This window comes from Caloenas nicobarica, chromosome 19 (assembly GCF_036013445.1).
Source record: "Caloenas nicobarica isolate bCalNic1 chromosome 19, bCalNic1.hap1, whole genome shotgun sequence".
Taxonomy (NCBI): domain Eukaryota; kingdom Metazoa; phylum Chordata; class Aves; order Columbiformes; family Columbidae; genus Caloenas; species Caloenas nicobarica.
The window spans coordinates 146,200-160,154 of record NC_088263.1 but is presented as its reverse complement, the minus strand read 5'-3'; the positions used below and the strand labels follow the sequence as shown (position 1 = coordinate 160,154).

The window sequence follows — 13,955 nt, the reverse complement described above, 5'->3', positions numbered from 1 at the left end:
AACTATAACAGAGGGACTCTGGTGGGTGTGGGTTGCGTGCCGTTGGTAGAGCTGAGGCTCCCCGGCCGCCCAGCGCTGTTTTGCCTGTTTACTGCTTGCTTAATAAATTCTAATTGGATAATTAAGATTGGCATACGGTTTCGCTCGTAACAGCCATGAATAAAACACAGAGTGGCACAGAGCTGATGTCAGACATCTGCTCTGGTTGTGGCTGGGATGGAGTTCTCTTCCCAGCAGCCCATGTGGTGCCGAGTGTTGGATTTGTGAGCAAACCAGCGTTGCAGCTGCGAGCGCTGGTTGTGTTCGACTGCTGTGGGCAGGAGTGCTGACCCAGCGTGTGGTGCCCGGGGCCGGGTGCTGAACTGGGCTGTCCCTTGGGCAGGGACAGGCTGGAAGGCTCGTGGAAAAGGGACATATTTTAAGGAGCAGAAACACAACCTCCTCACGTTTTCCTCAGCATTTGCTGCATACTGAGAATCGGTGGGAACCACGAGGATCCTCTTTGTCTGAATCCAAGCAGCAAGAAAGAGACACTAACGAGAGATGCCCCTTTGCGCAGACTGGGCTGAACTTTGCTCAGCTCTAGGGGGATGTAAGCAAACGACTTGCAGAGGGGCTGCAAGGCTGCTCCAGCGCCGCAGTGACAGCAGGGCCACTCTGCTCCCTTCAGGGGGATTCGCTCTGGGGACAGAGGAGCGAGGGCGACACGGGCAGGAGCAGCCCGGGGCGAGGGAAGAGCCCGAGCCGCTGCGGCTCTGGGGCCATTTCTAGTCAGGCCGCGCAGCAGACACCCCCGTTGCTATGGCAGCGGGGGCTCTCCAAGGCCGGCCCCGCGCGGCGCAGCCCCTGTCGCTATGGGAACGGGTCCTTCCCCGAGGGCGGCGCGCTCCATGCGGGCGGCGGGCTGGCTGAGCGCCGCGCCGTGCGGCGGCGGGGCCGGGCGGGAGTTCGGCACGGCCGGGGGGTGACGGGCCGAGCAGCCCCGGTTCCCCCGGGTGGGCAGTGGGAGCCGGTGGAGGTGCAGGGGGGGAAGCTCTCGGCCCCTGGATTCCCCGAGCGCGGCTGTCGGGGCGGACTCAGGGAGGAGCTGGGCTGGGAGCTGTGAGGCGCTTCCCGCATCCATCCCTGGGGCGGGCGGGCTGGGGCTGGTGGGGCAGAGGAGCCCCAGGGGTGAGCCAGGGTGGGGTCCGCTGTCACCAGCACTGTCCCGCGGGTGAGCGGGAGGAGGGGCCGGTGCCGTGGCCAGCACGTCCCCAGCCAGGGCAGCACTGGGCGGCAGCAGAGGGGTCAGGGCTCCGACTGCGGAGCAGCCCGATCTCAGCGTCCTGTTCCCAAATCCTCTGCGCACTTGGGGTGCAGCGTGCGGGTGTTGTGATGACAGCAACAGCTCTGTGCCGTCACCCCTCAGGGGCTCTCTCCGGGCAGGACCTCGGTGAAGGTGTCAGACGGATGGAGCCAGTCTCTTCTCGGTGGCAGCCAGTGGTAAGACAAGGGGTAATGGGTTCAAACGAGAACACAGGAGGTTCCACTTAAATTTGAGAAGAAACTTCTCAGTGAGGGTAACAGAACACTGGACCAGGCTGCCCAGGGAGGTTGTGGAGTCTCCCTCTCTGCAGACATTCAAACCTGTCTGGACGCCTTCCTGTGTAACCTCATCTGGGTGTTCCTGCTCCGGCGGGGGGATTGGACTGGATGAGCTTTTGAGGTCCCTTCCAATCCCTGACATTCTGTGATTCTGTGATTCTGTGAAGGTGCGGGAGACCCACGGGCAGCGGGAGCAGGTGCTGCGGCGGGAGAAGGAGCAGCAGGCAGCTCGGCTGCTGTGGCAGCGGCAGGACGCGAGGCAGGAGCACGCAGAGCTGCTGGCGCAGCACCAGCAGTGCCTGAGTGCGCTGGAGCAGCAGCACCAGCTGGAGTGGCTGCGGGAGCTGCAGAGGTGAGAGCGGCACGATCGGCACACACGTGGGGCCGGTACCCCCGGTCTGGGCAAAGGAACCAGGGAATGGTTTGGGGAGGCGGTGAAAGAAGAAAATCAGAGTCCAGAAGCACTGGGTTGTGGGCAGCTGGGTGTCTCCTGGAGTGGGGGTTTGCTTTGTAGGTGGACACTGGGATCTGGCTGGGGACATCAACATGATGCGTTGTGCTTTGAAAGGGGCTGGACCCTGTCTTTCCTCTCCCCCAAATCTCTTCCATTCAGATGAATGAGTCACTGACATAATCTGGGTCAATGAGAAATCTGTTTTTTTTAGAGAAGCCCATAACCCCCAGATGTGTCCGTCCCAGATGTGGATGCCCGTCAGTGGGATGCCCCATGACAGACCACCGTGCCAGCCCAGCTCGTGGGACCTGGTTCCACACACAGTCACACGTGTGCACACGCACACATACATGCATACACACAGACCTACATACACGCACGCACATGTGCACACACACCGCTGTGCAGACATTCTCATACAATCACAGAATCCCTGGCTGGAAGGGACAAGGATCACCTGGTCCAACCTTTCCTGGCACAAGCCCAGTCTAGACAAGCTGACCCAGCACCCCGTCCAGCTGAATCTTTAAAGTGTCCAGTTTTGGGGAATTCACCACTTCCCTGGGGAGATTATTCCAATGGCTGATGGCTCTCATGGTGAAAAATTTCCTGCTTGTGTCCAGTCAGGAACACCCCAGGAGTAGTTTGTACCCATCAGCCCTTGTCTTTTCCCTGGGACTCCTTGTACAAAGGGCATGTCCATCTTTGTAGCCACCCTGGAAACACTGGAACATGGTGCTGAGCTCTCCCTGAGCCACCTGTTCTCCAGGCTGAACAAGCCCAGTTCTCTCAGCCTTTGCTCGTATGGCGGCTGCCCAGTCCTTTGATCATCTCTGTGGCCCTTCTCTGGACCCTCTCCAGCCTGTCCACATCTGGTTTGGCTGAAAGCGGCTTAATTTTCTTCGTGCAGTTATATAATTATTACTGCAGTAACCTGAGGGTATGAGGGGAAGAATGATTTGGGGAGGACAGGACACTTTTTACAGCCGTCACGTGTTTTGCAACATGGTGTTTGTGGGTCTGTGACAAGACGATCACAGAGGTGGTGGCTGGGGTTCTGTGATGGAAATGCTTTTGTTCTGGTATTGAAGCCCAAATCGCCTCTAACAGTCTTAGAGCAGTGAATCTGGAAGTGTTGGTTTGCCTCAGCAGGCAAAGCCTCTGCTCCCCAGTAGAGCTCTGTGACCGCTGTGTCACTTGTCAGCACCGTCGCTGAGTGCAAGGGCAGCGTAAAAACCAGGTGCTTTGGAAAGCTCCCCCGCTCTCTGCTGACATTCAAAACCTGTCTGATATGCACCCTGAAAATACGCATTGAGGCAGGAAAGCAGACCTCAGGAAGGTCTGGCCCTGCAGGCTGGACATCCCCAGCCCTGGATCAGCCAGGTGATGCAATAGCACAGCCTCCCAATGTCATAGTGCGTTTCCATGACGGTCCCAGGCTGTCCCCAGGGTCCCCTGGCCGCTGACACCACAACCTCTCTTGCCAGATCTCTGGCTGCCCTCACTGCTCGCCACGCTCTGTGCCGCAGAGACAAAGCAGATGCAGACATTGTCGTCCTCATCCCTTTCGACGGCCACAGCTGAGACAGGTGGAGTCCTGAGACTCCTCCTTCCCCGCCCTAGTTCAGCATCAGGGGTGAGCTCCATTGTGCCCGAGGGGATTTGCATGCCCAGGCCTTGAGCAAATCCACTAATGAGGAATCCACAACTGATCTGGGCAACCTGTTCCCGGGTCTTGCCAACCTCATAGTAAAAAATGTTCTTTTATCGAGAACATTGGTATTCTCTGGTGAGACAGGACTCTCATGGTACAGGAACAAGATGTCACCAGTGGGTGACTGAGATGGCTTAGAGAACCCCTGTCAAAGATATTAGCAAAAGTGCTTTTAACATGATGTTGTAAAAGTGCAACTTAACCAAGTTCGATGGCAAGTTCACTATATTACCCTACGGCACAATCATTTGAACAGTGATTGAAAACTCCTAAGGCACAAATCAAAGTAGCAAGACACTCTTCTGCTCTTTCCTCAGGCTTTATCAGCATCTCACAGGATGGACGGAGCCCGGGTGGGGACTTGGAGACCTCATGGCCCATGGAGCCCCATCATGGCCCAGTTCACCACCCCTGGACCCAAATACTCAGTCCGAGGAACAACAGGTAAAACAAGGATCAGAGTGGTGTGTTGAGCTCATCCATGGTAAAATCAGCTACAAACCTGTTTCCCTTTTTCCCCCTTCTCAGAGAAGCCCCCTGCTCCTAAAACCTTCCCACGCAAACCCAGTACATGTGAGGTTTGTTCGTTTGTTTTTTAGTTTTTATTTCTCTATGATTATCACTGGAGCCAGACTGTCAGGCAGTCCAGTTTCTTTTTAAGGTTATTTAGCAATGCAGTTGCAGAAGCATTTATGCTTAGAGATTTACTGTTTGTTACTACAAGGTACAGTACAGCTCACCTTTATTACTCTTGGAGGAAAAAGGATAGGAATTTTGTGAGCTCGGCAGCTCAGTCTCCTGCAGCTTCAAAGGAGCTTTGAAATGGGGTTGCCTGCATGTGGCCTTTCACGTGCTGTTCTTCATAGGTTACATGAACCACAACCCCCTAAAGCCCCCACTTACCCCTGTCAAGGGGCAGAACCTCCTGCAGAAGGCAGCTGCTCGCCAGGTCCTCAATATTGCGTGGAGCCTCCATGGCCAGGAATGGGGAGTATGTGGCTCCAGCCTCTTCCATGGGTGGACTTCTCGAGATAAGCTTCGAGATCATAACTGAACCAAGTGAGTAACATTTCTCCAGCTGTTTGTTCAGACAAGACTAGGATATTTTCACATTTCCCTGCAACAGTGGCACAAAAGTTAGATGGGTGCGAAAGAGAGATGGGTACAGAAGGCTCAGCTCACCCCTTTAATGAGCTGTAGATGTTTTCCAGCAGCTGGCACTTCTGCAGCGGTTAAGGAGAGCATACATCCTTAAGTGCCCTCTTGTGCAGTCCATGTCCTTCCGGCACAGGGGCATCAAAACCGACCTCCCTCCAGGTAAGTGACTGCAGGGAGACGCCTACCCTTGCGTAGCATATGAGGCACGGACTCTAGATAAGGTGCAGGGAGAGAGGCTGGGCAGGGCTGGCCATTCCCTGGGACAGGCCCTGAGCCCAGCAGGAGGATGGAGATGGCCTCACAGGGAACCTTACCCGTAAACTTGGGCTGAGCGACCAGTGCTGGAATGTGCCCATGAGAGGTGGCCAGTGGCTGGGGCGTGACGAAGGCCCTGGGCCACCTTCCTGGTCTGTCCATGCCGTCAAGGTCACAGAGCAGCTTCATCTCTCCCGCACCTGCAGGACGTTGATCCCTCCCACAAGCCCTGACTCTGCACCACAACCCCTGGTGTGAATCTTCACTCTGCATGGCCATGCAGCATGAGATACAGTCTGATGTTTTTCTCTCCCAGGTACTATCCAGCCCAGCCCAGCTCCCGCGAGTCTCTCCCACCTCCCCTGCCCTCTCTCCACCTTCAATGCCCTCTTCCTAGCAAAGCCTAGTGTGGGGCTGGTCCCACACCAGTGCCCATTGCAGGTGCTCTGGGCAGTCACCCCACAGCCTCTGCCCCTCTGAAGGGCACAGCAGCTCCTGGGGATCAGAAAGCGGTCAGCCCTGGAGGTGGGTGAACACACATGGCAAAAGGAAAAGGAGGCACCTGTGTCCTTTACTCTCCTTTCCAGGATATCCTGAGAGGTCCTCAGCCCCTCCATGCCATCCCATCTCCCCAGACCAGCACAAAAGCCCTGGCCCTTGAGGTACTCCTATGACAGTGCCCCATGTGGGAGGAAGCAAATGCCCAACAGCAGCTCCATCACCCAGTTCCTCCTCCTGGCGTTCACAGACACACGGGAGCTGCAGCTCTTGCACTTCTGGCTCTTCCTGGGCATCTACCTGGCTGCCCTCCTGGGCAACAGCCTCATCATCACCACCATAGCCTGTGACCAGCACCTCCACACCCCCATGTACTTCTTCCTCCCCAGCCTCTCCCTCCTTGACCTGGGCTCCATCTCCACCATTGTCCCCAAGTCCACGTCCAATTCCCTCTGGGACACCAGGGCCATCTCCTACCCAGGATGTGCTGCCCAGGTCTTTCTCTTTGCGATTTCAGCAGAGTGTGCCCTTCTCACCGTCATGTCCTACAACCGCTACGTTGCCATCTGCAAACCCCTGCACTACGGGGCCCTCCTGGGCAGCAGAGCTTGTGTCCACATGGCAGCAGCTGCCGGGGGCACTGGGTTTCTCAATGTTCTGCTGCACATGGCCAATACATTTTCACTGCCACTCTGCAAGGGCAATGCTGTGGACCAGTTCTTCTCTGAAATCCCCCAGATCCTCAAGCTCTCCTGCTTCTCTTACTTCAGGGAAGCTGGGCTTATTGTGCTTAGTGTCTCTTTAGCATTTGGGTGTTTTGTGTTCATTGTGCTGTCCTATGTGCAGATCTTCAGGGCTGTGCTGAGGATCCCCTCTGAGCAGGGACGGCACAAAGCCTTTTCCACGTGTGTCCCTCACCTGACTGTGGTCTCCCTGTTTGTCAACACTGGTGTGTTTGCCTACCTGAAGCCCCCCTCCATTTCCTCACCAAGCCTGGACCTGGTGGTCTCCTTTCTGTACTCACTGGTGCCTCCAGCAGTCAACCCCCTCATCTACAGCGTGAGGAATCAGGAGCTGAAAGTGGCACTGAAGAAAGTGATTCAATCATTTTTCTGTCAGCAGCAATAAGTTGCCCATGTCTCTTCAGAAGTGATTTCCAATTCATCTCAGGAACCTCCTTTGTGTTGAGCATTTTATCTGTGATAGCCATGTTTGTCAAGGAATTTCTTCATCCATGGCACTTCTCCAGAGGCATGAAGCCAGCCTCTCAGACTCAGAGGCCTGTTTACCTGTTTCTGGGACCACGATGTCCTGTGTTGGATCTCTATAATACAGGGTGTTTCAAAAAGATGGACCAATTTTGAAATCACTGTATCTCTGAAATTGGGTCCATCTTTTTGAAACACCCCGTAAAAGGGGATTTCCTCACTTTCTGTATTTGGAACTTGGGCTCTTCTTCCAAAGCTGTGGTCAGCCTGAATAAATTTCCTCCACAAGGCCATGCTGCTGTGCTTGGGTTTTTCATGGGCTCGGGGGAGGACATGAGGCAACATGTTATGTCATGGTGCTGGTTCGAGTGTTCATCTGTGGGTGCCCAGTGTTCCTGGAGATGGTGAAGGACCTTCAGTGATCTGCCTTGGACTGCCTCGCTGTGGTTTTCAGGCACCACAGCCTGCTCCCAGTGCTCTGTGCTTCAACAGGGGAATAAATGACCAACAGAAACCTATTTCTGCATTCCACAGCTCAGGGCAGGCTGCTCTGTCACTGCGATAGCAGGAGCAGCATGAAGAGCTCCTGGGCCAAGAGTCTTGTGCTGGTGAGAGGGGCTGGCACAGGAGGGCTGCCAGCAATGGGTGTAAAGGATCTCTTGAAAACAAGAGCAGGGGACAAAGAGGGACTGGCCTTGCTTCCATCATGCCATAGCTGGTCCCAGCCCTTGGGCTGATAGGGAGTCTGATCCTCCTCTCTGTCCCAATCCATCTATCTGACCATCCTACCACGCATCTGTGCATCCGTGCATCCATCCGTCCATCCGTACATCCATACTGGTACTCCATATGGGTGAGCTGCCCCATGATGTCTCTCATCCCAATGAGATCATATAATCATTTAGGTTGGAAGAGACCCTCAAGATCATCTTATCCAGCCATTAACCCAACTCTGGCACTAAACCATGTCCCTAAGAACTTCATATATATGTCTTTTAAACACCTTCAGGGATGGTGACTCAACCGATACTTGGACAGCCTGTTCCAATGCCTGACAATCTATTCCGTGAAAAATTTTTTCCTAATATGCAAACTGAACCTTCCTGGGTGCAACTTGAGGCCATTTCCTCTTGTCCTATCACTTTCTACTTAGGAGAAGAGACCAATACCCTCCATGCTACAACCTTCTTTCAGGCAGTTGTAGACAGTGATAAGGTCTCCCTTCAGCCTCCTGTTCTCCAGGCTACACAGTCCCAGTTCCCTCAACTGCTCCCCATCTGACTTGTTCTCCAGACCCCTCACCAGCTTTGTTGCCCTTCTCTGAACTCACTCCAGCATCTCAAGGTCTGTCTTGTAGTGAGGGGCCCAAAACCACACACAGGATTTGAGATGCAGCCTCACCAGTTCCGAGAACAGGAGGATGATCACTTGCCTGGTCCTGCTGGCCACACTATTCCTGTTGCATGCCAGGATGCTGTTGGCCTTCTTGGCCACCTGGGCACATGCTGACTCATGTTCAGATGGCTGTCGATCAACACTGCCAGGTCCTTTTCCATTGGGCAGATTTCCAGCTGCTCTTCCTTGAGCCTGTAGTGTTGCATGGGGCTGTTGTGACCCAACGGCAGGAGCCGGCACTTGGCATGAAATTGAACAAGTCCAAGTGCTGGATTGTTCACCTGGGATAAAGTAACACTGAGTGAAAGTGTAGATTGGGAGAGAGTGGCTGGAGAACAGCCCTGCAGAAAGGGATCTGGCGTGATGGTTGGCCACAGGGTCAATAGGAGCCAACACTGTCCCCTGACAGCCAAGGCAGTAAACCACATCCTGGGGTGCATCAAACACAGCATGGCCATGTGGTCAAAACAGGTGACTATGCTGCTGTATTCAGCGTTGGTGTGGCCTCACCTTGAGGGCTGTGTGTAGTTCTGGGCCCCACATGTTATTACAACAAGGATGTGAAGGTCCTTGAATGCATCCAGAGCAGAGCAATAAAATTGGTGAAAGGGCTGGAAGGATTGTCCTCTGACGAGCAGCTGAGGACTCTGAGCTTCTCTAGTTTGGGGAAAAGGAGGCTGAGGAGTGACCTCATTGCTTTCTACAGCTTCCTGAGGAGGGGACATGGACAGGGAGGTGCTGAGATCTTCTCCCTGGTGTCCAGTGATAGGACATGTGGGAATGGTTCAAAGCTTGGCCAGGGGAGGTTTAGACTGGGTATTAGGAAACATCTCTTTATCAAGGCTGGTCAAAAACTGGAACAAGCTTCCTAGAGAGGTGGTGAATGCCCCAAGTCTGTCAGTGTTTAAGAGACACTTGGACAGTGCCCTTGGTACCATGACTTATCTTTTGGTTAGCCCTGAATGGGTCAGGTCAGGTATTTGAACTAGATGATTGCTGTAGGTCCCTTCCAACTGAACTATTCTGGTCTAGTCTAGTCTAGTCTGTTTTACACATATACCTGTACAGGGTTGATCCTGGGCTCAAACACTCAGTCTGCTCAGTAGCCTCCCCAGGACACCGGCCTTGCCAGTTGCAGATAACAGGAGCCATGAGCCCCTAGGGCTGCAGCCCCATTCCAGATACTGGTACAGACCCCCCCAGTCACACACATACTCACACAATCTTATGTCCAGTCACTCTGGTCTCTCAGTTGCTGACACCAATGACATACGGGCTGTCTGACCCCCTGGTCCTGCTCCAGTTGCTACACTCACACATTCATGCAAAGAAGAGATTTACTCACATAGCAAAGACTTAGAAATTAAGTTTAATGAGAAGACAGGACAGACTGCACTGGTTGGGGTCCTTCCTCAAACTTCCCATGATAAGTCCCGTGTAATCCAAAAATGTTCTTCCCCTGCATCCCCTAATGTGTCCTGCACCTCTAGGCAACAATCCCGTTAGTCTAAATGGTGATCCAGAGAGCTGCTCTCAGGTAATCCACTTGATGGGCTTCACACCTGGACAACAAGGCTGATGGCTCTCCCAGAGCAGCCTTGGAACAAGATGTTTAGTCCTCAGGAGCCTGTAATTTGGGTTCCCACTTGCCAATGAGCCTCTGTGCTATTCTTGGTTTTGCAGATGGACTCGTGATGAGCTGGTGGCTCCCCAGTGATGGTGCTGGGAGCAGTCGGGGCAGAATATTAACTGACTTACTCCTCCTGCCATTGTTAGTGCCTTCTTTGTGTGTACAGAGGACCTTCTTATCACTTAACACAATCCAACGAGATAGGACAAGAGGAAATGGCCTCAAGTTGTGTCAGGGGAGGTTTAGATTGGATATTAGGAAAAAATTCTTCCTGGTAAGGGTTGTCGGGCATTGGAACAGGCTGTCCAGGGCAGTGGTGGAGTCACCATCCCTGGAGGGGTTTAAAAGGTGTTTAGACGAGGTTCTTAGGGACATGGGTTAGTGCTAGAGTTGGGTTACGGTTGTACTCGATGATCCTGACGGTCTCTTCCAACTGAGAGGATTCTGTGATTCTATAAATGTCCTGAGGTATCTCTGGAGGTTACATACATATGCATTGGTATTATTTAACATATGATAGCAGATCACTGGAATTTCTGTCCAGAAATGCCTCATGATTAGGGGAAAAGCTGTGTTGTTATACAGGCAACGGCTTCATTCAGGGCCAGTATCACAGTCTTGTTTCTGAGACTGTAGATGAAGGGATTTAAGAATGGGTACAAGACGGTGTTCAGCAACGCTACAATTCTGCTGTTCTCCAAGGAAACATCTTTTGAAGGACACAGGCAGAGAGCAATGCAGCTCCCATATGCAATTGCCAAGATGGTGAGATGGGAAGAACACGTAGAAAAAGCTTTTTTCCTCCCAGAGGCTGCTGGAAGATGTAGAATACAGAAAATGCCAGAGTTAAGGAACCCAGAATGACAAATGATAAGAAAACAGAGTCTATTTTCCAAAGCAGGCTGGTGTCAGAGCAGGACAGTTTGAATAAGGGGGAGTTGTCACAAAAATGCGATGGATCTCATTTGAGCCACAGAAGGTCAGCTGGGAGAGGATGACCAGGCAGTAACTCAAGAATGCGAAGCCTGTGACCCAAGCAGCAATAACCAGGTGGATGCAGAGCTGAGGCTTCATGATGGCAGCATAACGCAAAGGCTGGCACATGGCAACATAGCGGTCAAAGGACATGACAACAAGTAGAACAAACTCTGTACAGCCCAGAGCAAAACAGAAATAGGATTGGGCAAAGCAGCTGCTTGGTGAGATTGTTCTCCTACCAGAACCCAGGATCACAACCAATTTTATGCTTGTGGATGATGTAAACCAGATTTCCAGGAAGGCCAGATTGCCAATGAAAAAGTACATGCGGGTTTGTAGGCGGTGATCTGCATACGTGAGGAAAATGATGGTAGTGTTCCCCATCACTGTTGTCAGGTATATGAGCAGAAAGACCAGGGAGACTACGAGCTGTAGTCTTTGATCAAGCCCTGAGAAACTCTCCAGGATGAACTCAGTAACTGCAGTTCCATTTTCTGCTCCCATGTTGAATTTTGGTTTGTCATGCTGAGACAGGAACATGGCAAAAACCAAGTGTGATAATTCACAGTCTGGGAGAAAGGCCCTCCAAAACCTTCTCTGCTTCCTTCCTTTCTTGCAGTCTTCCTATAGTACACAGATAGAGTACTTCAAGCATTTCTCATACCCTGATTTTTCTGTATCAAATTTCAGTTGGAGTTCTCAGAGAATTTGTTGTCTTCTTTCAACATTTTTCAAACCCTCATAAAGAATTCTTTCTTCATAACAGGGGATTTTAAAGTCTGTTAGCTATTTTATCCCATTCCTGGCAAATTCCAAATTCATGCAGATCTGTTCCAAACATCTGTCACACCTGTGTGGCTAAGTCATCCCTTCTGTTGCACAAATGCTAAACTATCAAATCAAATCAAATCAAATCAAGTCAAGTCAAATCAAATCAAATGCAGGTTGAAAGCTTTTCTTTCTACTTTTCAGTACTTGCCTTTTTTGACTAGGAATCCCTGAGTAACTACCGATTTCAGAATAAGCAGTATCAAGCATCTCTTTCATAGTCCCCTGCTTTCTTCCACACCTTTGTGCTCTCTGTTTTTTCAGGAAAGGGGAGAGGAGGCTGGAATAGGGACCAAGTATAACTCATCTTCTTTAGTACTCTAAATAATGACTGAAATATGTTACAGTTCCACACAGTCTCATCTGACATCCATCTGCACTGAAATGCAATTGCTTCCAAACAGTTGCTCGTTGCTATTACTGTCAAATGGCCCGACCTTTTTTTTTCTCTCCTTTTTTTTGTTTCCTCTAATTAAAAAAGTCCCCCTGTGCCTGTTTACATCCAGATCTCTAAGGAAAGCATGAAGTAATTCCTGCAAAGAAGCTGTAACAATCAGGTGCAAACTTCAGCGTAGAATCAGATGTAAAGAAATGTGATGTAACTCCCTGGGGGCCAATGAGCAGAACAGGGAATTTGGGGAGCTGATTATAGATTTTCTCCTAACAATTTGAGTAGAGAAACATTCACCGGCACTGCTCTGTTTATGTTGACACCTTTTATGTCTCCTCATCTGCATGTTTTGGGTTTTTTTTGGTTTTCTTTCCTCCCTCCACCAATTCTGTCTTCCAAAACCTCTCCAAGGAAAAGAATAATAGAGTAAGTCAGGTTTGAAGTGAGCCCTGAACACCACCTTGTCTCATTCTCCTGCTCAGGGCAGGGTGGACCAGGTGAGGTTGTCCAAGGCCTCTGCCCAGACTCTGCCGTCATCCACAAAGGAGCTGAAGGTTCACTGAGTCACGTCATACAGGGGGAGAACAAAGACATTCAACAGTGCTGGCCCAAGTGCTGGTCACTGAGGGATTCCACTGGTAACTGGTCCTATGGGGCACTTTGTACCACTGCTGACATTTGGGCTTCATCATCCAGCCAGCTTCCCATCCAGCATTCACTTCTTTAGCCCAGAGAGCATTAATCGGATTATAAGGACATCACAAGAGACCAGGTCTAAGGCTTTGCAAAATTCCAGGTACACAACATTCCCTTCTTTCCCTGCCCATTTGGGTTCAGCAATCCCTTCCTTGTTTTCCAAGTGCCTGGACATGGCTGCAGGAAGACTTGTCCCATCCCCTTCCCAGGGATGGAGATCAGCTGGCCAGCCCATAATTCTCCTAATACTTGTTCCTGCCCTTCTTGAAGACAGGTTTGACAACTGACTTTTCCAAGGACCTCAGAACCTCTCTGATTGCTCTGGCACATTTGAGACCACAGTCCAGAATCACGGGTAACGATGACGTAGCAGACAGGAGCATGTGAGATTAATCTGCCTGGGCCAGTGGAATTTGTTCCTGGAGTCACACACAGAAATGTCAGGGTCTGTCAGGTGTCCACATCTGAGCTGGCCTCATGGACTCCTTATGCACCCAGGGATGTTCAGAGACGGAGTCTGTCCCTTTTACACACAGAGGCAGGAGTCACAGTGTCCCTCTGGCCTCCTGTTGCCACTCCAAAGGGATGGGAGGCACCTCAGCACTGTGATGTGTCACCCTGCTCTGCACTCATCTGAGATGTCCCACGTCATGAGGAATGGACACAGGGACATTGGTTAAAGGAAGCACATCCCAGTGCTGCATTTAGGCAGTTTCCATGGGATGTTACTCCCAACGAGAAATGACCTTGAGACCCTGTCTGTCCCACGGGCCATCATGGAACCTCCAGGAATACCTGATAGTGTTTGTGCTCACTCAGGTTCATCTCACCTCACATACATGATGTGAGTGCTCACATCTTATCTGTACAATGAAACATGGACTGCTGACCTAGTCATTCAGTGTCATTCCATGGAGGGACAAAGAACCTCTCTGACCTGGGGTGAGAGGCCAGGGCTGGAAATGGAGGTTGTGAGGGGCCAGTCCATGATGTTGCCCTGGGGCAGATTCCATTGGGTGTCCAGTGCACATGGGCACAGCCCAGACCCTGCTCTGCTGGTCCTGCAGGTCGCTGGCAGGAGGCTCAGCTGTGAGAGGACACTGCTGTGTGCCCCAGCCCTGCATACACACTATTTAGCTGTACACTGGTGTTTGCATCTGCAGGCC

The 13,955-nt window shown here is 51.8% G+C and overlaps 1 protein-coding gene across 3 annotated transcripts; it reads left to right on the top strand.

Moving 5' to 3' along the window:
- Positions 1-1,357: 1,357 nt before the first annotated feature.
- Positions 1,358-7,009, top strand: LOC135996601 (olfactory receptor 14C36-like). Of its 3 annotated transcripts, none has more exons than XR_010607285.1 (5): positions 1,358-1,482; positions 1,752-1,936; positions 4,070-4,196; positions 4,619-4,811; positions 4,967-4,994. XR_010607285.1 is itself a non-coding variant. In XM_065648719.1 (5 exons), the coding sequence occupies exon 5, from the start codon at positions 5,781-5,783 to the stop codon at positions 6,789-6,791; it is 1,011 nt and encodes a 336-aa protein (XP_065504791.1). In that variant the 5' UTR covers positions 1,358-1,482; positions 1,752-1,936; positions 4,070-4,196; positions 4,619-4,811; positions 5,482-5,780; the 3' UTR covers positions 6,792-7,009. The 3 variants fall into 3 exon arrangements, 2 of the variants coding, with proteins under 2 accessions (XP_065504791.1, XP_065504790.1); XM_065648719.1 differs by lacking the exon at positions 4,967-4,994 and adding an exon at positions 5,482-7,009; XM_065648718.1 differs by adding an exon at positions 5,372-7,009 and having other exon boundaries at positions 4,619-5,069.
- Positions 7,010-13,955: the final 6,946 nt, after the last annotated feature.